General features: G+C 45.8%; 1 protein-coding gene and 1 long non-coding RNA gene across 11 annotated transcripts in view; one reads left to right on the forward strand and one right to left on the reverse strand.

Moving 5' to 3' along the window:
* Nucleotides 1-27647, reverse strand: part of MAPKAP1 (MAPK associated protein 1) — a 199567-nt gene that overhangs the window by 121004 nt on the left and 50916 nt on the right. For all 10 annotated transcript variants that reach the window (XR_014215512.1, XM_082207708.1, XM_082207706.1 and 7 more), the window contains exon 5: nucleotides 546-718. Coding sequence is in view for 9 of the 10 variants with exons in the window: in XM_082207708.1 (XP_082063834.1) it covers nucleotides 546-718 (173 nt within the window). In the remaining variant the exon portion in view is untranslated. The remainder of the gene's footprint in view (nucleotides 1-545; nucleotides 719-27647) is intronic.
* LOC309523719 lies at nucleotides 27060-27304 on the forward strand. Its single transcript, XR_014215563.1, has 2 exons — nucleotides 27060-27163; nucleotides 27257-27304. It is a non-coding gene; the product is annotated as an uncharacterized lncRNA (long non-coding RNA).

A 27647-nucleotide genomic window follows, 5' to 3' on the forward strand; every position in this document is an offset into this window, starting at 1 on the left:
AGGGAGGAACCTCCCTATCCCATTTGTGCACTTCCCAAGTCTTTTGATTGTGGGCAACGTTTCATGCACAATAAGAAGCAGCGCTCCTCAGTTATGTTAGAAGTTTGGGAAGCACAGCTTTATTTGACCCACAGTTGTGAAAGAGTGGTTAAAAAGCCCATTGGACATGAATATGTAAGCAGTGTCGGTGACACTGAAGTAGATATGATTTATCTTTTTTAAAAACAAACAAACAAGACACCCAAAAAGGGAGAGCATCTCAAAATGATGATTCATTTATACAACACTGGCTTCATATGCTTGTCATTACATGGAACCCAGTAATTTAATTGAAAGAGAAATAGATATAGATGTATGCATAGCTTGGAAGGAAATATTGATAAATGTGGAGGTGTTCCAGCAAGATTTATCTGTAAAAAAAAATAATATTGATGTGGAAATCCATTTCATTATGCAAAAGTGGCTGCTGGGGGGGGGGGGAGAAAGAGAGAGAGAAGGATGAGGGGGAAGGGATGGAGAAGAAAGCAGAAAAAGAAAGGGCCTACTTGAGTTTGGGTTCCCGTCCTTCACTCGTGTACTGCCAGCAGATGAGCCCAATCAAGTCATGCACCTTGGCATTGGCGATGGTCACCACAGTCATGGGCTGCAGTTTGTCCTGGTTTGTGTGCAGCGGGAGGTAGACATCAATGATTTTGGTTGCAGTGGTGCCAATATGGCCCTGTCAGGAGAAGAGATTTCAATATACATATATATAGAGGGAGGGAGGGAGAGAGAGACTGACGACAGATAGACATGATTTGGCAAGGAGTGACTAGACAAAATAGAAAAGGTTGCTTTCCAGCTCAGGGTGGGTGACTGACATGTATGGTTGCCTCGTGGTTATCTTGTGCTTGAAAAAGACCACAATTCTGCAACCTAGATTCTGCGATCCCAATTCTGCAGTGAAAGATGGACCCTGCAATGTGCATGAATTATGCATACCTGAGTCATTTCACTTGTTTCACATAATTTATTCTGCTTTTCCTTTTATGCAATAGGAATACGGGAACATACAGACATAGGAAGCTGTCTTATACCAAGTCAGACCATTGGTCCATCTAGCTCAGAAATGCCTACACTGACTAGCAATGGCTATCCAGTGTTTCAGACAGAATTCCCTTTCAGCCCCACTTGGAAATGCTGGGGATAGAATCTGGGGACCTTCTGCATGCAAAGAAGGTGCTCAACCACCGTGCTACAGGCCTTCCCATATACAGTGGTACCTCGAGTTACAGACGCTTCAGGTTATAGACACTTCAGGTTATAGACTCCACTAACCCAGAAATAGTACTTCATGTTGAGAACTTTCCTTCAGGATGAGAACAAAAATTGTGCGGCGGCAGCAGGAGGCCCCATTAGCTAAAGTGGTACCTCAGGTTAAGAACAGTTTCAGGTTAAGAATGGACCTCCAGAATGAATTAAGTTCTTAACCCAAGGTACCACTGTATACGATTTGGATATCCACATACAACTTGCCACTTCCACAGAATAATTCCAGAGAGGTAGGTAACTGGCTGATAGGACAACTGCAATTCCTCAGGTCAGAGGAGGAGCCGCCACACAGCACAGTCGCCAGCTGCCTGTGCTGTGTGCCCCCTACCTGGCCTGCCCCACCTCCCACACCATACCTCCCGTTGCTATGAACTAATGCAATTGCTTCCCACTCCTGTTTTCCCAGTCCTCTCCTCCCAGGCATGTTTTTTCAAGTAAAACACCACCACCCCTGAATTTAAAACACCCAAGTTTAAAGCCCAGCCTCATTAAAACAATAATCTTACCTCAAGTGGGGCTGGTCCACGTGCTCACTCCACCCCCAAAGGGATGACCCCCTTTGGTTTCACCCCTTCGGGGGTGGCCCCATCCCCAAGGCTGGCTGGCTTTATAGTGCTGCTGGGGCACTTTAAGCTGGGTCGGCAGATGTTATCAATGCAGCCTGCCCGCCCAGGGTCATAACCCCAGCACTACTCTCAGCAGCATGTATGCAGGTCCAGACAGATTGAGGTCCAAGCAGAAGCAGGTATGAGAAATATTTGGCCCTCCAGATGTTGCTGAACAACAACTTCTACCATCCCTGACCATTTGGCCATGCTTGGTAGGGTTGATGGGAGATGTAGTTCAACAACATCTGGAAGCCCAAGGGTCCCTCATCTGTTTTAGCTTAACCAAGCAGTTTTATTTACTGTGGCAGAACCCTCACTCTAGTCTCTAGTTAAAGAAATAAATTTATCATTAACAGTTTCCATAATCACAGTGTGCTTCACAGAAATTCTACATCGCAAAATATATGAATAAATTAAAATGCTAGGTCACTGCCTCCAAGGAGCTTGCATTATACAAATTCTGACAAGGGGGAGCAGAAGACAAGGAAAGGAGCGGCAAGTGATTAATGTTTGAAAGTGCAGAAAGTGCATTCCTTCGTTTCCTGCCGACAAAGAAGTTGCATGAATTAACATGTCATCAACAGACAGTGAATCTCTTTCTCTCCAGCCCCGCCGCCCCTGCACCCTCCCCTGCAAAAGCCAGGAACCCATCCCTTGCTCTATCCAGGATGCCAAGGGAATACTGTAACCGGGAACAACGGATTTATGATTCTTATTTATATCATTCTAATGTTGGAAGGCTCAAGTTGAAAATTGGGCCTTCGCTGCTTTATCATCGTTAATCTTTTCTATGGAAAGATGACGAAGACAGTGCTGGGGCTGCTGAATTGCTGATGTGCATATACACCAAAGGATTTGCAGCGCTAAGCACATACATTTACCTTTCAAAAAAAAAAAAAAACATATTGCCAGGGAGAGAACAGAGGATGGTGACTATGGGCCTTAGCCACTGTCAGGGCTGGGCTGTGGGCAGCAGCACTGAATTGGTAGGGGTTCTGGAATGAAGGGCATGGGCTCTTGTTAGGCTTACTGCATCCTCTCCAAACCAACTGTCCTGAAGCCAAGGAGCTGGAGGAGAAGGAGCAGCCAGCATTGGATTTATCCCTCAGCACAGCCAATCCAAGGGTCTCTAACTGCTTACCAACTTCCTGCAAGGTGGGCTAGGCAAACAAACAGTGATCAGCCTAAGGTGATCCAGTGAGCTTCATGGCTGACTTAAGGATCTGAAACTCTGGTCCTCCAGGTCTTAGGTCAGAACTCTAACCATTACACGACACTGTCCCTCTCATGAGTCAAGTACTGGCAAACTTTATTAATAGGTTTGGTAGGAAGCCAGATGGGAAATCCATTTAGTACACGGGTGCCCACTATTTGGCGTTTCCTTCAAACCTGCCAATAAATCCAGTAGGCGTAAAAGGGACAATAAAAGTAACATTGTCCTGACCTGTCACCTGTGGCACTGTTAATTTGTCAAAAAATTATTTCATCTTGAATTATTTCATCTTGACACCGGATGCAGCCTATATAAAGTAAGTTATCAGGCACATTACATTATATAATGAGAATTGACACATTATATACACATAGGAGTGACAAATGGTGCCTGAGGGTCATGGCTGAAAATCCCACTATATATATATATATATATATATGTATATATATATATATATATATATATATATATATATATATATATATATTATTTTAGTGTACACAGTATTGCCATTGCAGATCTGCAATGAATGGAAGTAACAAATAAAAGAGAGTGTGGAGAGTTTGTGCATGCTCATGTATCAGAAGGGCTCCCACCATGAGAGGAGTCAGCAGTCCTGGCTCCCAGTTACTGATGAACGAAGGCGGAAAGGAGGATTCTTTCCAAAAGTTTCAATGTTTAGATTTTGCTGCTGTACATATGCAAATTGCTGTCTTAAGGCACTTCAGACAACACACATAATTAATCCTAAATACAGCTGCAACAAAGGCAGGTGCTGTTAACTCCCCAAGCTTTGGATGCTGATCCAACACAACCCCTCACTATCCTATATATAGGAATGGGGTGGGTACCACTTAGTGCAGCAAGTGTTCTGCAATCTCTCACTATGCCTAGTAGGCAAAAGCCTCCTTTCCCTTCTGCTTTGGCACCTCCTAGACGTAGGTGAGAGGCAGCCAGGCCTGGGAGAACTGTCAGGAGCTCAGCCTACTCTCGAGTAGGACCCTGGCAGAGACACATGCCCGACTGGCATGTTCCCTCCCTCCTGGTCGATCATTCGGGAGCTTCAAAAGCTTTCTTCTGCCTGAGCATCATAGCGACCGATGCCAACAGACATCGGCACACTTAGGGATCCACAGAGTCTTTGCAGTTTGCATAACATACCTCAGCAACTCAGCATTTTGACTTTATTTACATATAAACACACATGGAGCACTGAAACATGGCTCCCCCTCTCTCTAGCATCAGACAGCAAAGAGAATGAACAAAGGACAATAGTCCCACTTCACGGAACACAGTAACACAAACATCCTGTCGCCGTCACTTCCCACTCTGTGGAGTCGAAACATACACCATCATGTGAAAGACAACAATCCCATGACTGCAATCGTGGAGCAGGAATTCTAACAAGAACATTCCCCTATGGAAAGGCCGGGCTGTTCCCAGTGTACGATGGTGCCAGGGTGGGTGGCACAACAGGCACTGTGAACACCTGTTGTTGCAGAGATGGCTATGCTCTGCCTCAAAAGTCAGAGGCAGCAATGCTTCTGAATACAATTTGCTGGAAACCACAGGAGGGGAGAGAGCTCTTGTGCTTGCTGGTTTCCCACAGGCTGGCCCCTGTGAGAACAGGATGCTGGGCTAGATGGGCTGGTTTCCTGATCCGGTACGGTCCTCTTACGTTCTCATGACAGCAGATTGAGGGACCCCTCCCACCAGGATCTTCACTATCAGGCTGCCCCAGTCCCAGCAAAGACACACATATCTGCTAGAGTCCTCCCCTGGGTCCTTGGCAAACCCTCCATCTGTATCGTCCTGACTCAGCCAGCCCATGGCACTAATATGATGTAGTGGTGAGTGTCTGACTAGGACCAAACATTCCCACTCAGCTATTACACTCCATCTCTCAGCCAATCCTACCTACCACGGTTGCTGTGAGGATAAAACGGGGAAGGAACTGCGTGCATCAGAACAAAGTAGCATTGCTGTGATCATGACGAGCTGAAATTCAGCAGGTCTAGATCTGGTCTGTGTGTCTGGATGGGAGACCATCTAGGAACCCAATATTTATCTTAGGTAATTTATCTTCTGCCTTTCCATCTGAAGAAATTCAACAGCGTCTCACAGAATAAAACAACATAAAAACACTCTTCTTCCCTACAGTTAAAATACAAATTACAATAAAAACAAATGAGGCAGACATAATAGAGCAGAGAAAAATCCACCAGCCAGATAAACTTTAAAAGCCTGCTAAGAGCAAGCAAGCCTTCAGGAAGTGAGGGTCACGTAGGATAACACCAAGTGGATCTCCTCCGGCAAAGGAGTCCCCACATTCACCGCTGTGAATTCCAGGATGGGTGAAAGACAGGATATAAATGTAATAAATAAATAAAGTGTACAGTCACTTTTCATTGGGAGAAAAAAGGGGGAAAGGTGTGCCTTGGCTTATCAGAAGCTGAGAAAAATGAACAATGTTATGCAATTGTATCAGCATATTTTATTGAACATATAATTGCTTATGCATTTACTTTTTCTTGAAAACCTAATCAAAATTATTTCAAAAAGAATAAGCTGAGAAACACTGATGCAGTGTGTGTGTGAATTTGCAAAAATATAAAGATGTGATCCACCACCCACTGAGAAAAACTGAAGCTCTCCCATTACTGGTATGGAGGCAGTTGTGTTGTAGTTCTCCAGGGTCACAGGGCCAATGACCTGTGACTATTTCCGCAGCAGGGTTCCTGTCTCCAGCATACTAGAGCTGCCCAATCAGCATGAAAGGGAAGTTTTTTAGCCACGATATGCTCCAAAACTAAACCCTTAGAAACCCTGAAAATACAAGGTCCTTCACTTTCAAGAGAATGGTGTAACACACCAAGTTTTGTAACACACAGTGGAACTTTGCATAAAACACAACGAAAGAAGATATTGGAGTGTCGCATAACTTCAAATCATTTGCTCATGTATGCGCACAGAAAATAGTAGATTTCGCTGAAAGGCAAGACTCTGAGATCTGTTCAATGCATACATTACAGTCATACCTCATGTTATGTTTGCTTCATGTTACGTTCCTTCAGGTTACGTCCCACGGCGACCCAGAAGTACCAGAAAGGATTACTTCCAGGTTTCTCCGCTCGCGCATGAGCAGAAGCGCAAAATGACATCATGCACATGCGTGGAAGCGGCGAATCGCAACCCACGCGTGCGCAAATGCGCCGCTGCGGGTTGCGTTCTTTTCATGTTGTGAACAGGCCTCCAGAACGGATCCCGTTCGCAACCAGAGGTACCATTGTATCATCATCATTATTACTACTACTATTATATCATTTTAGAAGGAGTGTGGATCTGAAAGGGCATGGCTATCATGACAGGACTCCACACTTCTGTATTTGCCACAACACTACTGTACACAGGGATGTATATATCCTCAAGTTTCATCAGATTATTTCAAGCACCTGAGCGGCTTCACCACTGAGGCCCCCACAAAGGGGAATGGTTAAGACTGCAACAAGAATACTGTGCGTTCTCTTTCCACTGCCTTCATTAGGATTAGGAAGCTCATCTAACATTCCCGGGTTTTAGAATTATAAAACACCAAATTCCACAATGACGACAGCAGCCAGGAAACAATTTAGACACTGGATCCGGTCTGTCGGCCTCACAGAGCAGTTTCAGGGACGGCTATTCAATCATTTTATAGGATAAAATCAATACGTGTTAAATATAAAACCAGGCTTTTTTTTTTAAAGACCTATAAAGAAGAGTTACCAGTTTTAGACTTCATCCACACAATAAAAGGAGTTCTTAGGAGATTTAATGCTAACTCCTAATGAAAATCCACAGGAGAATGTATTCATTCTCCATTCTGCTTTCCATTACACCTATCAAGCTAGAGCATCTCAACAAGAAAAAAGGGTTATAGCCAACTAGATTCTACTCAGAGTAGACTCACTGAAATTAATGAACCTATGTCACCTGTGAGCACTGACTTAAATAGGTCTACTCAGAGTGGAATTAACATTGGGTTATATCCAGTGACATAAGAAATCAAATGCCCTCTTAGGATGGGAACTGTCGTACAGAAGACATATGAGGGCCTTCACAGAGACCATGAGGAGCCACCAGTAATTTTTTGAAAGTGTCGTGCTCTGTCATAGGTACATGGAGTTCCCACCATTGGAACGCTTGTTATCTGAAATCTCAGTTATTTGAATGCAAAGAATTAGACCCAAACTTTGCTACCCAAACAGCTGATTCAGATTCAGAACAGCCAGAGTTTGCCGAGTTTCTAACTTTTTGGTATTTTGCTGCTCTGCATGCTACAGCTGCTGCCAGCCCGAGCTGGGAAAAGAGGTGCACAGGCGTGGCAGTGGCCCCCGCACGCCTCTTTCCCCGGCTCGGGCTGTCCTCTTTTTTGCTCTTCAAGATATGGCAACACTAAAATAGAAAGCTCTGGAAACAAAAATGGTGGCAATAACTAGCTAAACAAGAGCACAGGACAGAACAAATTGCAACTAGGCCCAACGAGCTCTTTTAACTCATAGAGGAAGTTCTCAGCCATGATGCTGAAGCAGAGGTCGGAAAAACCTCTCTGCCTTTTGACATATGCTCAGAGGGGGGCTGCCTCTCTACCTGAGAGAAGGAACAGGGGGCCACCTCCTTGGGAAAGTTCTAGAAAGTCCTTCACAAGTTCCTAGGATCAGGCATGGCCTGGGGGTGGAAGCAGAGGAGCAGTGGTGGTAGCAGCGCCAGCCTTTCCTCCACTGGGCTTCACTTCAGCATGCCAGGGAGGCAAGGGCAGCCTTTGCGGGGAGATGATCCTCGCAGCGCTGGCCATGCTGGCGGTTTTCTGGAGCGGGAGGGCCAGAGCTGCTGGTTCCAGCACAGGGTTCAGCAAACTTACCGCGCTTCGGGCCAGCGTCTCCAGGGCCGATTGCACGGCGGGGCAGAGGGCGGGGGAGCACGTGCCCATACGCGTGTGCACATGTTATTTATGGCGCACTTCTGGGTTGGAGGAACACCAGAAATAGCTTGTGCGTGTGTGCACGGGCCTCCTACGCTCCGGATGTGCACCGGAAATAATGCTTGCACATGCGCAAATAACGCTTGCGCATATGCACAAGCTATTTCCAGTGCTCCTCCAACCCAGAAGTGGGCAGCCGTGCAGCACAGCGCCGGTAAGAGCGGGCGGCGAGGGTTGCTGCGGGCCGGACAAACGAGTCCCTCGGGCCTTATCCGGCCTGCGGGCCTTAGTTTGGCGACCCCTGTTCCAGCACATCACTTGGGGCTGTGCTATGATAGCGGTGGCCTCTCCTCTCGCCTCCCGCCTGCTCTCCAGCAGCTGCTATGTGTGGCAAAAGGGAGGAAGCCAACAGCAGTGGCCATGGAGAGGCTCAGCTGGTTCACCCTCCTCCCAAGAGCTCTGGCAGTTCTGGAGTGGGGAAAGCAGGACATTCCCAGATCCAAAGGGAAGCTGGCAATGTTTCAGTGAATCCAGGATATCCTGGTAGAATCAGGGAAGTCGGGGGGGGGGGTCCTGCAAGAGGCCCCATTGGTATTGGCATTCAGCCGGCTCTTGAAGACACACCTGTTTAAGCAAGTGCCCCCCTGGAATTGAACTTCCTGATCTAACCATTTTAATATAGTTGTTACATCTTAAACAGGCTTCTCTTGTTGTCGATTTTTATAATGGACATTTTTAAGGTTCGAATGGAATTGTTTTGTTGTGTGTTTTAATCATGTGAGGGTTTTAAAATTCTATGAACAACATAGAAGCGATTTTGGCATGTAAGCAATGTATAAATTATAAAATGGGAGTGCCCATACTTTGGAACTCCCTGCCTATTGACCTCAGGCAGGCACTTTTACTGTACTTTTTCTGGCACCTGCTAAAACCATTTTTGGTTAGGCAAACCTGTCCAGACGTGGATTTTAGCTTATTCTTGATTTTAATTGTTTCTGAAGGTTTTAAATAGTTGTTTTTAACTGCTATCTTCACTGATAATTTTATTGTTTCATTCTTTTGTAAATTGCTTTGTTTCTTTATTTTTTTTAATAATCAAATGATATATAAGTACTGTGAAATAAATTAATATGGGATTGCTCAGAAACCACAACAGTGGTTTTTTTAATATAAAAAATAAACATTTAAATTTAATTTTCCTATAAAGCAACACAAGAAGCCCCTATGCAACTAGCGTAATCCCCATTCCCCTCATGAGAATAAGACACAGAGGTTAGCCAAATATACCCTGCCATAATTGGACATTCGTTGCCAGAGGTTGCATGTTGGAATCTCTTTCTAATACACTTATTATAAAACCATATCGAATTTATACAAAAATGATTTTTCAGAATAATTATACAAAATAATTTTCAATTTTTCTTACATTTAATACCCTTAACTGCTTGGTCAGCTTTTCTATGAAAGTCAAAGTCCAAACCTTTTGTCTCCACACAAATAACGGCAAACGATTGAAACCCAATAGACGAAATACGACCAGTTCTTTATGCAGAAGATCCTTCTATTCATCCTTAAAAATAGTGAATAAGGCCAATTGTGCCATGCATGGAACAAAGCTTGTTTTGTGATCCAGCTTATTTCCTGAAGGACTGTGGTCCATAATGTATTAACAGTACTACGCACCCATCACTTATGGTACCATCGTTCCAGCACATCCACAACACCTCCAGTACAGTGATGATGCTTCAGCATTGGTCCAGTTACAAACTTGGCTGTGTGGTGGGTGGGTGTGTCAAACATGAAGTCATTCTGCACCGGTCTTTCATTTTGAAGGCAAATAAGTTGAAGGGCTACTTGATTTAACCTATGCTCCTCCAGATGTTGCTAGGCTCCAATACCCAATCATCCCTGACCATTGGCTATGCTTGAACTGTCGTTCCCAGTACTATCTAGAGGGCATTGCCTGAATTAAGGCAATGATGTCTGACTTACCGTATTTTTCCATGTATAAGACGCCCCCTATTTTGGGGGACTCAGGTTTAAGAAAATGGGGGGATCCATGTATAAGATGCCCCCTAATTTTTACATTTTTTTTTTTTTAGGGGGAAAACCTAGTCTTATACACGGACAAATATGGTAAAGTGTTGAAATGCCTTCCAGGTAGCCATTCCAATTGCCTCATGTTCATGATGCAGGACAGAAGCGCGTCTATGTTCATCTGCATAACAGCCCAATACACTTTGGCACCTGAGGCAAACCACAAAATGGCATCCCCACTACCACCATAGAAGAAGGGGTAAGCAGCTCCTATTCACCAAGAAGTCAGTGTAAAGGCGGTGTGAGGGGTACAGCTGAGTGGGCAGCAGCAGGTGGTGGCCAGAACTGCTGCCCTTGTGGATTGTGCCACCTGAGGCAGTTGTCTCACTTTGCATCATAGGTGGGCCAACCCTGAACACCTCCCCAGTAGCCCCTAAGACCTTATGATGGGGCTCTGCTCTACCTCCCCTCCCACATCAAAACCCAACCCCAGCTCAGTCACTGGAGGCTTATTTTAATCCCAAACACAGCAGCAAACACACACACCGGGGGGGGGGGGAGTAATGATTAATTTGTTAATAATAATAATTTACCACATTTTCTTGTACAATAGAGTTCAGTGACTAAATGTTATATTACTTTAAGATTAGATGGCCTAATGATATATATAATGCAAAAGATTTTACTGAATCGTTATTTAGTGAGTCATAAAAACCTCTTAAAAATTAATCTTTCACGCACATCCAGCTTATCCAAAGTTAGCATTTAATTAGATGGCCTTGGTGCAAATGAGCATACTACTTTATTTGCTCAATCAGTATATGTCTCTCCAGTAATTAGAATTAATTCAAGTCATTGACTCACCTCCTAACAAACAATGTAAAACATTAGGCGAAATAGAAACAAATGGACTTTTTGGGGTGTGTTCCCCCCTTTCCTTAACGCAAAAGGCACCCTTCCCCTTGCTTTTAGAGGGCAAGAAAGGAAACACCTTTGTTTTCTAGTTTCAGGATCAAACAGGAAAATAGAATAGAATCTAGTTTCTGCCCTATAAAAAGTAGTTCTCAGAGGGCTCACAAGACAAACAACCCCCAGCCAAACATTGGGTTGCATCCAATGAGGCAGTGTGGTTTAGTGTTGCGACCAGGGTTCAAATCCCCACCCCACTCGGCCATCAAGCTCTCTGGGTGACCTTGGCCCAGTCGCTGCCTCTCAGCCTACTCTACTTCACAGGGTTGTTGCAGAGATTAAATGAGGAGGAGGAGAACCAAGTGCACGACCTTGAGATCCTTGGAGAAAAAAGTGGGATATAAATGCAATAAATAAATCTCCCATTCAGAGTAGATCTACTGAAATTAATGGACATTCCTAGTTGGCTCAGTGAGATGTAAACTTGCTCCTGCTTTCCATTATTCCTGCCCAGGAGTGTTTGGGATAACAAACCAATAAGCCCTTGTATTCATATGTTGTGGGCATAAGTCAACCAACTCATACTCACAAGTTAGTCAAACCCATTGATTCTAATGGGTCTACCCTGAATATGACCAATATTTGGATATCATCTTATAAAAGGTGAGTTTAGTTTCAACCTGATTACAGAGATATGTTGTTTTCTTCCAAATTAAATCTCACACAATCTTATTCTTAAATCATGAAATGTTGAATGGAGACAACGGAATTACCTAACCTGAGAGGCAGCCACTTCTGGACTTTCAAAGAATTTACTGATCAGAGCAAGTTTTCTAAGAGAAGGAGGCAATCCCGAAGCACTGACTCATGCAGAGAAGCAACAAGCAACCTCCTCTAAGGACGGGCAACTCTGCTGCCCTGCTGGACTGCAATACTTAATGAAGCAATCACACCCGACATAGAATTACCAACCCCAGCTCAGTCTGATTGACAATCCAGAATAGTGAGAAGCATGCAGAGTTGCAACAGACAGCCCCCTCTCATCAGAGGAACATTTCTTTCTTTCTTTCCTTCTTTCTTGTGGCCTCTTAGTAGTTATTACAACACATGTCTAAGCCACCATATATGGTCTGAAAGCCATCATGCCTGTCAGGGAACTGACATCGGAGGAAAGGGAAGTGATAGGGCTCCCAGAGACTGGGAGAGAGTCAACAGCCAAAGCAGGGACCAGCAGGGGGAGCGCGGGGTCTCTGGAGGAGGATCTCAGTAATGCTGAGAGACACGCAGCAGCCCAGGCAGGAAGCAGAAGGGGAGAGAAAGGGGTGAGAGACACTTCGAGCGAAAATAGCGGGGAGGTGTCAGAAGCAACTGCAGGGAGACCTATGCTTCGCCGGAAGCTGTCACGTCGTGAGTCCAGGAGACGCGTTTCCGTTAAGGAACTTCTTTGCTGGAAGCGCTTCCGCAGACAGCCACTGTCGGACTCTACAAGTGACTAGAGCAGACATGTCTGAGGAGCTCTGTCACACACAGAGGTTTGTGGGGTCGCACAAACTCTGAAGGGGCACTATTTTAAGCACAAGCAGCTAATCATCCCCTGATAGCAGTCCGACAGTCTCTGTACGCTGCCTGTGCAGGAGAAGGCATCATGAGCGACCCAGCAGGAGCCGGAGCCGCAGGGGGTGGAGCTGGTCCAAGCTTGGAAGACAGATACCGAGCATTGGAGGTCCAACTTGCGCTGCAGACGGCGAGGCTCGAGGAGAGGAGGGCTCAAGATGCAGACAAGAAGGGGAGAACCACTCAGTTCCCCAGAAAGGTACCAGGATTAGTGCAGAAGTTTGGGGGGGACCCCAAGGATTACCATGCCTTTAGGACTGAAATGCAATATGCCCTGAATGTGCAGTTTGATGAGTTCCCTGATGAGGAATCCCGAGTTGCTTTCGTAATTGGGCATCTTGAGAAGGGGGCGCGAGATTGGGTTCGACCCCTGATGGCAACGCACAACGATATCCTGAAGGACACTATGAAATTCTTTCGCGCAATGGATATCATGTTCTCCAGCGATATTGAGGAGGGGGTAGTGCGCAGACAGCTAATGGCTTGCAAGCAGGGAAGCAGATCTGTCCGTGAGTACTGGACTGAATTTACCATGCTGATTCACAGATTGGGGTGGGATTTAGCGGCAGCACCCATTCAGATGCTATTTGAAGAAGGTCTTTCTTCAGCTGTGAAAGACGAGCTGGCCAGGAGCCCCAGGGCGGTGTCTATGGATCAGCTGACCAAATCTGCGCTGACCATTGGAGCGCGCCAGGAGGCAAGAGCCTTGGAGAGGCGGGAAGGGAGAGGGGAACGTTGGAAGGAGTTACGCATTCCAGACATTCCTGAGCCAGCTTTCCCGCCGGCAGAGCCGATGGAAATCGGAACAGCCCGCGCGCGCGCATTTTCAAAGCCCAGTGAGGGGGCGAAGAAGGAGGGAAAGGGACCCCGGAAATGCTATCTCTGCCAACAGCCAGGCCACTTTGCCAGAGTCTGCCCCCAGAGGAAGGAATGGCAAGGGATGGTGGGAACTGTTGAGGGGGAAGAGCAGGGAGAAACGGAGCAGGTAAAAGCCAACGCCTGGTTGCCAGCAGGGCACTGCAGCCAGGCCAAAGAGCAGTGAAAGTGCCCCTTCCCCAAGTGCCAGTGCCAGAAGCTCCTCGACCTGCTCTAGTGATTGAAGTGTCGCTAGAGTTGCAAAATGGACACCCCCTAAAAATAAAGGCGCTGTTGGACTCAGGCAGCTCCTGCAATTTCATGAGCAAGGAGTTTGCTGCTGAACACCAGATACAGACTATCCCCTTAAGCAACCCCCTGCAGGTGACCACGATCGATGGCAGAGAACTGTTGGGAGGAGGCGTCAGCTTGCAGACCATCCCAATGATAATGAGGGTGGCAAGGCACACAGAACTGATAGCGTTTAATGTGGCCACCTTGGGAGGCGCTCCCATTATTTTGGGAATGAGCTGGCTAGCCCTACATGATCCGCTGGTGGGCTGGCATCAAAGAGTGGTTTCTTTCGGTTCCGCACATTGCTTAGAACACTGCAGGGGGGAAAAGGGGTCAGCAGGGGCCCAAGCCACCCTAGCAGGGACGGAAGTGATGGAGAAGGGGAAGGTGCCATCACAGTATGCTGATCTCAGCGACGTGTTCAGCGAGAAGGAGGCTGACCAACTACCCCCGCATAGGCCCTTTGATTGCCAGATCAATTTACTCCCTGGAGCACAGCTTCCTGTAGGCAGGTTGTATGCCATGTCAGACAGGGAGATGCAGGAGTTGCGAGCGTTCATTGACAAGAACCTGAAGAGAGGCTTCATCAGAGAGTCCAAGGCAGCGGGGGGTAGCCCAGTGTTTTTTGTGGATAAAAAGAACACGGACAAGCCGAGACTGGTATGTGACTTTCGGGCCCTAAATGCAGTGACAGAGCCGGTGGCTTTTCCTATGCCCAGGATTGATGATATTTTGACCAGGGTGCGAAAAGGAAAGATTTTTACAAAGCTGGACCTAAGGGGGGCGTACAACCTGATACGTATAAGGAAAGGGGATGAATGGAAGACCACCATGTTCACCCCTTTGGGGGCATTTGAATATCTCGTTATGCCTTTTGGATTACAAGCAGGCTCCGCGTGTTTTCAAGCCTTTATGAACCATGTACTGGGGCCTTTGCTCTACAAGAATTGCGTGGCCTTCTTAGATGACGTGTTGGTGTATTCGGAGAATGAGGAGCAACATGTGAGAGACGTCAGAGAAGTGTTGAGCAGGCTGCAAGCCAACAGACTGTGGGTGAAACTGGAGAAGTGTCAGTTTCATACCAATGAGGTGGAATTCCTGGGGTACCGCTTGTCAGACAAGGGGTTGGCCATGGACCCCGGCAAGGTTCAAGCGGTGCTGGAATGGAAAACCCCCAAGACTAAGAAGGATGTGCAGAGGTTCCTAGGGTTTGGAAACTTTTATCGTAAGTTCATCCGAAACTTCGCTCACCTGACGGCGCCCATCACGGACTGTCTCAGCAGCAAAAAGAAGTTTGTTTGGACGGGGGAGGCGGAGCGAGCGTTTGAGGAACTGAAAAAGGCCTTCGCCTCTGACGAACAACTTCTACATGTGGATTTACAAAAAAAGCTGAGGGTCGAAACAGACGCTTCTGACAGAGCCATAGGGGCGGTGCTTCTTCTGCAGCCGGGGAAGGAGGGGTCCGAGTGGCGACCGTGTGCCTTCTTTTCGCGAAAGCTGAACAAATCTGAGAGAAACTACACGGTGTACGACCGGGAACTTCTTGCGATTTATGAGGCCTTCCGGAGATGGAGGCACCTACTAATTGGTGCACAACAGAAGGTGCAAGTGCGCACGGACCATAAGAATCTAGAGTATTGGAGAACTGCGCGAGTGCTCAACCAACGGCAGTTGAGATGGGCCCAGGAGTTCTCCAAATTTAACTTTGAGATTTGTTACGTACCAGGCCCGGAGAACGTTAGGGCGGACGCTCTCTCACGCAAACCTGAATATTTGGAGGGAGAGGGTGCACCCGAAGAGACCCATGTCATTCCCGAGGATCGCTGGGTGTGTGGGGCGGCATTGGTGGGGCTAAGGGAACTGATAGAGGGAACGGTGCAGGATGAATATGCCCAGGACAAACTCAGGGGTCTCAGGAGGGAGGGAGACAAACCCGGGGGTTTTGAGGAGAGAAACGGGGCGTTGTACTACAAGGGAGCGTTATACGTACCTGAAGGAGAATTGAGGGAAAAGGTACTCAAGCAACTGCACGATAGCCCCACAGCAGGGCATTTTGGGCAACACAAAACCATGTGGCTGGTTACCAGGGAATTCTGGTGGCCCAAGGTCAGGGAAGATGTGCGGGAGTATGTGAGAGGGTGTGACCGATGTCAACGAGCCAAGGGGGAGAGGCGGGCACCGGCAGGTTTATTAGAACCACTACCCACGCCGGAAAGACCATGGGAGGCAGTGGCAATAGATTTTATGACTGATCTGCCCAGGTCCAAAGGGAAGACAGCCATTATGGTTGTGGTAGACCTGTTAACCAAGATGGCCCACTTTATAGCCTGCTCACATGCGGTCACAGCAGAAGAAACCGCTAAATTGTTTGTGGAAAATGTGTTTAGATTGCATGGTGCCCCCTTGAGGGTGGTTTCGGACCGAGGGAAACAATTTACTTCCAGGTTCTGGAGGAAGCTCATGAGCTTATTGCATGTAGAGGTGAATTTTTCCACTGCCCGCCATCCAGAAACCAACGGGCAGGCGGAAAGAGCTAATGGTGTCCTCCAGCAATATTTGAGGTGTTATGTGAATGACAGAGAGAATGATTGGGTGGAGAAGCTGGCGTTGGCAGAATTTGCCTATAACAATGCGGAGAACGTGTCCACGGGAATGAGCCCTTTTTTGGCCAATCACGGGTGTCATCCCCGAGCCTTCCCAGGGGGGGAGGGGGAGAACTGGAGCGTTCCAGCCGCAGAACAGTTCGTTGAAGAAATGGAAGCGATCCATCGCCAGCTCCAACTTAATTTAAACAGGGCGAAGGAGGAATATAAGAGGCAGGCAGACAAAACCAGAAGGGAAGGAGAAAGCATTAGGGTGGGGGACCAGGTGTGGTTGTCCACCCAAGGGTTACCATTTAAAGGAGGTTGTAAGAAGTTAAGACCCAAAAGGCTGGGCCCATTTGAAGTCACGCAACAGGTCAACCCAGTGGCTTTCAGACTCCGGTTACCTAACCACATGAAGTTACACCCAGTGTTCCACAGATCATTGCTGTCACCGTATATAGGGGACAGAGAGGGGAGGGTCAATAGGGGACCAGCTATGGAGGAAAAAGAACACAGCTACCATGTAGCGGAGATTCTTGATTCCAGGTGGAGGGGAGAGCAAGTAGAGTATTTGGTAATGTGGGAAGGGGAGCCGGAGTCGGAAAACACCTGGGTCAGGGCAGAGGATGTAGATGACGAGGTTTTGATTGAAACTTTTCATCAGAGATTCCCTCGGAAACCCCAGCCAGTGGCGAGGTTCCGGAGGGAATACTTCGCCACCACCGACGAAGAAGAAGAGTTGGAGGGGTTCGCCGATTCCGAGGTGGAGGAGGATTCAGCGAGTCGGAACGAAGACCGATGGAGGGAAATGTTCGAGACGTCGGAAGATGAAGAGGATTCTTTTAGGGGTTTCAGCTCCTCACCGCCCAGAGGAGAGAGTAGGGGCGGGGGAGAGGGGGGCCCTGGAGGGGAGGTGGATGTCAGGGAACTGACATCGGAGGAAAGGGAAGTGATAGGGCTCCCAGAGACTGGGAGAGAGTCAACAGCCAAAGCAGGGACCAGCAGGGGGAGCGCGGGGTCTCTGGAGGAGGATCTCAGTAATGCTGAGAGACACGCAGCAGCCCAGGCAGGAAGCAGAAGGGGAGAGAAAGGGGTGAGAGACACTTCGAGCGAAAATAGCGGGGAGGTGTCAGAAGCAACTGCAGGGAGACCTATGCTTCGCCGGAAGCTGTCACGTCGTGAGTCCAGGAGACGCGTTTCCGTTAAGGAACTTCTTTGCTGGAAGCGCTTCCGCAGACAGCCACTGTCGGACTCTACAAGTGACTAGAGCAGACATGTCTGAGGAGCTCTGTCACACACAGAGGTTTGTGGGGTCGCACAAACTCTGAAGGGGCACTATTTTAAGCACAAGCAGCTAATCATCCCCTGATAATGCCCAAAAGGCAAAGCTGCCTAGTGCTGCTGGACCATGTCACAAAGTTCAACCCAGAATAGCATGTTGAAACAATGCTTCATACAATGGATCACCCATTTATCTCGCCGTTGTAGTAAAATCCCATTAACTTTCTCACTTAATTTATCTCATTTGCGCTGTCACTGCTCATAAAAATTTAACCCAGTAATTTCCTGTTATGCAAAGCATAACACAGTATGAATATTTAAATACAATGTAAATACAGACACCCCCTTGCATTTTGGTATTCTAAATTGTTGCCTTCACTTAGTGGCATTTCTCTTTCTCATTCACTCCCCCCCCCTCCTTTCTACCACCCCACACTATTTTTCAATTAGAGGCCCAGATGTTTCGGAAGCTCCAATAGGCAACAGCAGTTATGAGGGATGCTTTATCTGCATTGCAATGATGACTCCAGCATCAGCCCCAGGCTGCATTAACATACTCATGTTTTATTCCTAGATTTCCCTTCACATACACACCAAACCCTCATCCTAATGTTCCAGTTAATTATTATACCACATAAAGCAGACTTACAGCACTCCCCCCAAATCTCCACAAACTGGATGTCCTTTTAAGCTAGCTTCAGTCTGATCCACGCACCTCAAACAAGGGGGGGGGGGACGGGGACGGACAGCATAGGGAATATATCCCAACAGCCAGGAATTTAGTGAACCTAAGCGATCACAGAAGAACTATATACAACATGGAATATAAACAAGCATGCGCAAACACGCAAAAAAACAAACAAACAAACACATCCATTCATTCTAGTCACACTGCAGAACGAATGTCCAAAAACTCAAGAGCTGTATCAGTGAATGTTGATAGCCAACAAAATGAGATTGTTAGCATTCACTAGTGTGTGTACACGACAAGCAGGAACATACACCAGTCAATGCCAGCACTCCAAAAATTTGTTTCAGACTGTCAGCGTTCATATGCACATGCCAGGATTCATCAAATCTTAGACATCCACTGTAATTTTATATCTGTTTACCTATCACACAGAACATTTTTATTGGACGCACAGTTTTTATTACATTTCTGCTTTCTTAAACCGCCTTGACAACAGGCAAGACAGACATGAAGGAGGGAGATTTTTAAATCTGGTCCATCAGTGCAGCTGAACAAATCACTTTAGGAACAACCATACAATGCAGCAAGCATAAAGAACTGAGAGGCCAGAAATCTAACCCCATAAAGCAACAGAGCTAAGCACTCCTGCTAATTAGTGTGCATGTCGATAATTGCTATCCAAGGGAAATGGGGGCCTAAAGTCTAGAGGGCACTGGTGTTGGCGCCAGGTCAATCTCCCTTGAGGTTCACAGTTAAGAGGGCCAGCACTGGGGAGGTCCTGTCTAGGGTAACGCTTACCTAGCTCCCAGAAACAAGGCAAACAGTGATGACCTCAGCAGATAAGCAGATTGACAGAGAAGGTGGTTCTTCGTTAATTCTAAAAAATTGTGAATGAAGGCCAATTGTGGCCCCGCACAATATTGTATTTCTTACTCATACCCGACATATCAATGGTTTCTGATGCAACATTATGTAAAGTGGACGTCTGTAAGCAGCTAATATATATATTTCCAGTAACAAGAAGCCGAAAGCACCAGCCTGAAGATGACGAGTGAGACCTCGTCGAAACGTCGCACAGACACCCCGACTCTTACACGGGAAGACACCCGAAGACACCAAAACCTGCATATATATATATATATATATATATATATATATATATATATATGTACTTTGATTTTCAAACGGAATCCATTCCAGAAGTCCGTTTGACTTCTGAAAAGTTTGAAAACCAAGGCGTGGCTTCTGATTGGCTGCAGGAGCTTCCTGCACTCAACTGAAGCCACCTTGGAAGTTTGGATTCCAAAGAACGTTCGCAAACCGGAACACTCACCTTCGGTTTGCGGCATTTGGGAGCCTAAACGTTTGCAAGGTGTTAGACAACCAAGGTGTGTGGGTGTGTGTGGGTGTGTATAATATCCCAGGCTATAATATATAATATATCCCAAGCTCAAGGTAACAGATGTAGCTCTCTCTATCCTCATTTTATCATCACAACCTTGTGAGAGACATTAGGCTGAGAGAAAGTGACTAAACCAAGGTCACCCAGTAAACTTCTAGGCTGAGTGCAGTTTTGAACCCTGGTCTCTCACTCTTTTAAAAAAGCACTAGACAAATGAATGAAGGAGAGGTCTATTGATGGCTACTAGCCATGATGGCTTTGCTCAACCACCACAAACTGAGACAGCAATGCTTCTGAATGCCAGTTGCTGGAGACCTTCTGGGGGGGAGAGTGTTCTTGTGCTCAGGTCCTGAGCATCTGGTTGGCCACTGGGAGAACAGGAGGCTGGACTAGACAGACCATTGCCTGATCCAGCAGGGCTCTTCTTATGTTCTTAGGTCTTACTCTGACACTACTGCACCATGCAGGCTTTCCAGACCACAGTAGTTTATGTGGTTGGTTAAATGGGGGTAACCATACTCTGCACTCAATAAAACAGAAAAGGATAGTCTGGTTTAGGAGAATTTATTCACATTTCACTCCCTTGTTGAAGACTATGATTTCATTAAGCAAGCAAGGAAGGAAGCAAACCAACCCAGCAATGAAATGTGACAACCAAAAGCCCTCCTCTTTATAAATTAGAACAACCCAAACATGCTTAGAAACCTGACATGTGATCCTTTAACAAACAGATGCTGTTAAAAAACAAGAAAGATAGATGTGCTCTCACATACCCTATGTTGCAAAATGGGCTCCATATCCCAATGTTACGCTATTTGCAGAGAGCCGACAGCTTAAGTTCCTTGAGGACATTTGCCAACCTTTGCCGGAGCATTTTTTAATACATCACCATGTCACTTTTTAATGTGCCCCAATCTCCTAACCACATGGCAAACTAACAGGGATTTTTAAAATATGGGCTTTATAGCTTTGTGCCTGTGATTAATTAAATAAATAGCCTGCGTTTCACAAATCATCCTTCTAATTAGTCTAAGCCAGACATTCCCCCCGTTTCCTTGGCACGGGGCTGCCATCTGAAGCTTCGCAGAAGGGCAGGAGAGCGCTCCTGAACTCGCTGGCAAATTTGCACTCTCTGGAGCGCATGCACGCATACATACACACACACACTGTCGCCGCGTCAGCCATGGCTGGCATCGTACCACATGGCCCCCTCAGGCAGAGAGGTATAGTCTTCGCAGGTGCTGCAGTCAGCTGGAATTTGACTCCAGCTGCTCGCCAAAGATGTTCGCCTTTAATTATTGTCCCTGATCCTGGAGGAGAAGATGCAGGTAACAAAAGAAATGATCTTGCTATCTTCTAAAAAACCTAGCCTCAGCTAGTGGAAGTGGTGGCGCGATGGTAATGATAAATGTGGGGGGGGGGGAGGGAGGGAAGAGTACTAAAGAGTTTGAAAAGGACAAACTGGGAAGCTTCTCCTCAGCTGCCAGAGGTCTTTGCCTATCCAAGCAGCCTGACCCACTAACCTATGTTAATTTGCTGGCTTCAGAATACTGGGAGTTGCAATTCCTGGCTCAGCTGGCTCCCTTTGTCTTCCCTGCTATGTGCACCTGGCGCGATGGCAGCCACCGACCATCACTGCAATCACACCGCAGGGAAACCACCACAATCAGTGTATGGCTGGTGGAAAGAATGTCAAGCCGTGAGCCAGGAAGAACCGCCCTCTCTTCCCCAACAATTCTTCCTTTAGCTTGGAGAAAAGGCAAATAAGTGGAGAAACAACAGAGGGCCTAAGAATGGGCAACCCTGAAAGCCAGGATCCAGGGTACCTTTTTGCATGACAAAGATGCACTACAAGAGGGATGGAGAATCTGCAGCTCCTCCACATGTCGTTGGGAGTACACTGCCTGCCATGCCTGACCACTGTCCACGCTGGATAGGGCCAATGGGAGTCAAACACCACCGGGAAGGCTATGGGTTCCTCATCTTGTTCCTTGAGGAAGGAGCCATTGGCTTGTTCTTAGCAGTGCTTCAGCACCCTCAGAGTTGATTGCTAGAGAGCACTACTGCAGCTTCCAGCTCAGCAAGAATCAGGTGACACCCAGAGACCAATAGGATTCTACCTGGCTCTATAAAGTTGAAGCTCCAGCCTGCCTCCTTCAGGGTGAGAAATCTGGTTAAAGCCATGCCACCACCCCTCATGGAGCAACTTGGGAGTGACTTTCATTGTTTAATTACATGTTGTTTAAAGTACTTTATTTTGTCTTGTCCTCATCCTTCCAACATTCAGCTTCATTGGATGCCCACGAGTAAGGAGAGAAAATTATCCATGAAACGCATAATTTTATAAACTTCTATCATGCCACCTCTTACCCACCTTTTCTCTAAACTATATAGTTACAAATGCTGCAAACTTTCACTACATCCCTTGGTCATTTTGGTTGCCCCTTTCTTTTCTTTTCTTTTCTTCTTTTTTGGCTGCCCTTTTCTGGACCTTTTTGAAACTCTGCAATCTCCTTTTTGAGGTGAGGTGGACCAATAGCTACAGGTTCCCCTTACCTGCTTTAAGAAGTGCCTCACAGAACCAGAACAATGTTATCTAATTCCAGCATTGTTTGCAAAAATCCCAGCAACCAGCTGGCACTAAATCATCCTTTGCCGTGGTCCAGATGTTTTGGATTGCAACTCCCATCAGTCTCAGCTAGCAACATGTTGGTGAAGCCTGCACTGGATTGCCCATCAGAAATTGTCTACCAGCCCATCAGCGAAGGAGGGTCTGCTGTCTACTGCAACTGCTCTTTGTGCAGAGATCTCATCTCAGTCTGCATTTCATGCCCTGGGATAAATCCATTATCTTTCCTGGATATTTTTTAAAAAAATTTTGAAATCTTAAAACAATGCCATCACCTAGAGTCCTTGGAGAAAGGACGGCTTAGCAATCTAAAAGAATCAATAATGATTTATGAAATTAAAACAAGAACATGAAGCTAGATTGTAAACCACTTCTCGCCTTTTTTTCTTTTTTAAAGCACCATCTAAAATACACTTAGGAGATTTTGGTGTGTGTGTTCTCTCTCTCTCTCTCTCTCTCTCTTTCTTTATATAAGTCAGGAATTTTATACTTTTGTTAATAAAACAATTCAACCTTTCCTTTGGCTATTTAGAATGTTGACTTACGAACATGTTTTCATTTTGAACAATTTATAATTAAGTGAAGGATAATGACATTAGACCAAAGCTTAAAATCAATTAAATTGAATAAAACGCAATATGATTCAAGCAGAAGATTAACTAGACTGTCACATAAAATTGTATTTTTAAATTTTTTATTCTAATTAAACATGTTCTAATTAAATGACCGCTGCTTTGGAAATACTCCCCCTCTCCTCCCCCCCGCAGCTCATCAGTATCTATTCCAAACCACATATTCATTAAAATTATATTCTATACCTCATTAGAAATGGACCCTTCTTCCCCTTTCTCCTCAGTGTTTTTGATAATGCTTTGTGGTAAGCATTACAATTTTGCATATTTCAGGCAAATGTTCAAATCCTCGCCCTGCCCCCCCCCTCCAATTATCTGTTTAGGAATAAATGTTTAGGAAGTGCCAGCTTATTGTTTGTAGGATTTTAAAACAACATGTGAAACTGAACAAATCTATTAAAGATGGACTGGGGTATTATTATTATTATCATCATCATCATCATCATCATCATTATCATCATCATCGTCATTGTTGCTGCAATGAATGTCTAAAATATTAAAGTAAGTTTGAGTAGTACACCCAATAAACAGAGAAAAATTATTATTGTTGTCTCACATGAATCTGCAATCACTCAATGGAGAAGATGGGCAGCAGCTTAAGGACAAAAAAACCCAAATAATTACACAGAATTAACAAAGAGAATTCACTGCCACAAAATATGGGGATTGGCTGCTAGCTTAGGTGGATTTTTTTAATGAACAAAAGCATTTCACAAATGACACATCAAGTCATGGTTATCAGCCACAAGCTATGGGGAAGGGCCATAGGTCTGTGGCCAAGCATCTGCCTGGCGTGCAAAAGGCTCAAAGTTCAATCCCTGATATCTCCAGGCTGGGTTGGGAGAGAACCATGCTTGAAACCCTGCCAGTCAGTGTTGACAATATTGGGCTAGATGGGCCAATAGTCCCGAGGAAGCTTCCCATGTTCCTAATCAAGCCCTGTGTCAGCACTAGGCATACTTGGTCATTTGCCAAGGCCCACAGACCTTAACAAGGCCCATTGGGACAGATGCCTTGCCTGTTGTCCTGCTAGTGGCCACTGTCATTTGGGCACCCCAGCCCTCTCCAGTGCCATTGCCGGGCAAGTCCACTCATGACCACCAGGGGCTCCATTTGGAGGATATTTCACACCAGGGGCTCGCTAACCAGAGGCTACCAAGCAGCAGCCCAGCGAACAGCACCAGAGTCAAGAGTTTCACAAGCACCTTTCCCCCAAGGAAACAGGAGCCTCCCACTTTACAGTGCCAAATCAAGGGCAGAGAGAATTTAATGCCATGTGGGATGGAGCCACATGGAGTGAAAGTGAAGCACCTCTTAAGTCAGAGCATTGGGCCTTTAAGAACCTGCAGTAGTCCAACAAAGGAGATGAACTAGAGGCAGAAGCTTGAAAGGCCTTGCTTGGTTCGCCTATAGCCCACTTTGGAGCAAGTGCCTCACTTGAAGCTCTCCATGCTACTGAAACAGCTGTCCTGCAGAGTCAAAGCGTGGCAGCACATGCCTGGCATAGCCTCAAACAAGACAGTGGTCCTAGAGCAGGACCTGATAAGCAGAAAAACTTCAACTTCATATCTCCAGATGATAGTTCATGCCATAGCACAGCTTTTTTTTTCTTGACGGGGAAGGAGGATCCAGAAGCTCTTTTGCGCAAGTGAGAGTGGATGTAACGCCATCGTGGGAAGACCAATGCCCAACTTGGGCTGGTTTATGACAATTAAATGTGGTTTTAATGCACAATTGGCAAATGACATCTAATCAGCGCACCCTGGGAAATCTGCAAAGGAGGGAACTGGTCAAAGAAGCTCCATATTGAAAAGCGGAGGGGTAAATTGTGACGCCGCAATTCAGAGTACACCAAAAAGTAGTCAGGACAGGAGCATTTACTCCTGAGCTGAAAGTAGGTCTGTTGTCAATGTTGAAACTGCGTCAACCATGAGTACACCTACATTTCCTGTGACAAACACAAGAGTATGAATGGCAGAAGCAGGACACCAGTGAATAACGGTTACAAGGAAGCAAAATAAAAGTGGAGGAGGACAACTCTTTTCTTCTTGTTTTGCTTGTGGTTTCCCAGAAGCATCTAGCCAGCTGCTATGGACAAGAGGGGTGCTGGGTCGGATGGAGCCCTTTTCTTGAGCAGTAAGGTTCCTCTTACGCTTTTAGGATGATGTCTGATAAGACCCAGTATTCAGTTTGGTCTGAATTCTCACTCCCTGGAAGAACGAGAGTGCTGCAGAGACTCCAAGGCCTGCGAGTGCAAACAACATCCTCTCAGAAGCATTAGGACTCAAGATCTTTACCATGAAATAAGGACCAGAGAATCCCCTGGAAGTACTCTGGAGCAAGTCCAACGGAGAAGTCACTCTTGGGGCTTTTGGAGGGATGTTGGCGACAATATTCTTATAATGCTTTTTGTTCTGTTGTGACAAGCCTGTGTCTTCTGTGCGAGTTTGTTTGCCATGGCAAAAAGAGAGATAGGGGAAGGCAATTACAGACTCACAGACTCAGTGTAGCAAATCAGTTAAATTAAACCTGTATTTCACCTAAGTTGCACGGAAGAGTGTGAGAATAACATAACTAAGTTTTCTCATTTCATACTCTAGTACTCCTAAGTAAAACTGGGGGGAGGGAGGACAGGGGGAAAGAGTAGGGTGGGTGGGGGAGGGAATAAAGTTTTTCACCCCACAAATGGAATCTGTCACTTACCGGGCTGTGATCTTTTCAGCTCCTGCACCCTAAATGCATGCAGAGATATTATATGCACTTTCTATTTAGCAATTTAATTATATCTTTGCTGCCGGAGAGTGGCAATGGCTTGCAGTAATAATCAGGTGAAAGCATTCTCACATTAATATGCTGGAATCCGATGTGTTAATTTGATGCAACTTTGCGTTGACAATATGTGATTAATTTGTTCCAAGGATAGCTTTGCTCCCGGGCTCTGACAGTTTCAAATGCTGGGTTTCTTTCCCCTATCGCTGGTTGACACGCCTCAGCCCACTGTTTTCCTAGGACCACTGCTAATTTGTAATGAACTGGCTTTTCGGGGGGGCCCTTCATTTTTAATTCTGTCAATGTCACCTCCTTGAGGAAAATTACAAGTTTCCGTAGGTGTGATTAGTGCCAAGTGCCGCCTGAAAAGAGGTTCGAGAAAACAAGGCTTTCTAAAGAAGAAGTCGGAATTTAATCTGCAGAAAACAGATTTATTGCCTCTAGACAGATAAATATAATAGAAAGTTCCTGTGTGTGTGTGTGTGTGTGTGTAAGCTATTTTCAAGTTCTTCTTCTTCTTGAGAGCTCCTGCCCTTTTCTCTTTTTTCTTTCTTTCTCAGCATGCTTCTTTCCAAAATAATATTTTAGGGAGGGGAAAACACACACACACACCACAATCCAATAAATACCAAGACAAGTGGTAGATGCTTAGGTAAAGGAAAGGAGAATTATAAATGCTTTGCAAAATGGAATGTAAGCTTGCAGTGACAACAAGAAGAAAAGACAAGACACCCAATTATATCTGTGTCCAATTCATGGTGGTGGAAATGTACAGATTTGCTGTTGTGAGAGTTTTATAAAAAGAAAAACAACAATTCAAATTGACAACAGTAGTTAACAGCAAAGAGCTGTAACTCAGCAGCGGAGCATCCGCTTTGCATGCAGAAGTCCCAGGTTCAATTCCTGGCTTCTCCAGGCAGGGCTGGGAGAGAAACCTGAGTCTAAAACCCTGGAGAGCTATTGGAGATCAGTAAAGCCAATAGTGAGCTAGCTGTTAGAGTGATCAATGCTCTGATCATAGGCAGCCTCCTACGTTCCTTCAATGACAGTAAGAAGTGGGGAAGGGCTGAAGACAGTGGTAAGTACATGCTTTGGATGCAGAAGGTCCCAGGTTATATCCCTCAGCATCTCTAGGTAAGGCTGGGAAAAGATTCCCTGCCTGAAACCCCAGAGAGAGCTGTGGCCAAGCAAGTCTCAGTGCTACAGAATGCAAACCTATGTTGCACCCTTTACGGTTCCACACTGGAATATTTGGGTAAGCTCTATCTGTGATGTCAGCATGATGTCATAGTCCGCATCAATATGCTGAGATGGCACAGGAGGTCCCCCGTGCTCCCACACATCTTCAGATTGGGCCACTGCTTTCCCATTTCGTAAGAGATAGAGACAACATTAAGACTCGTCCTGAGCACTGGCGCTTTCCCTTAGCGATGATTAACACTGTGCTTTCCCCCCATTTATTTAAGAAATTTTCTGAAGAGAAGAATTAAAGAGTGATGAAAAGAGCAGCAGAACAGCTAGCCAAACCGTTTATTTGTTCAGGTTTTCTCCTTACAATAGGAAGATTATGTCTAATGACAATATGATTCCGAGGTGAAAAATGACATGCTGAATTTTTACCAAAAGAAAAATTAATCTTGCAAGTCTGGCTATAAATCATATTATGTCAGTAAAAGTAACATAACTGTTTTTATTAACAGATGTGGGGGCATTATATATATTTTAAAAATCAACTCACTGGTTGCAGCATATTATGCAGTACAGAGATCATTAAATATTTCGTGGCATTCTGAAAAAAGCAATTTGAGCTTAAAGGGAAAAGGACTCAGAGGAAGACTGGGCAACAGCTTCGTATAA

This window comes from Podarcis vaucheri (genome assembly GCF_965113315.1).
Source record: "Podarcis vaucheri genome assembly, chromosome: Z".
Taxonomy (NCBI): Eukaryota; Metazoa; Chordata; class Lepidosauria; order Squamata; family Lacertidae; genus Podarcis; species Podarcis vaucheri.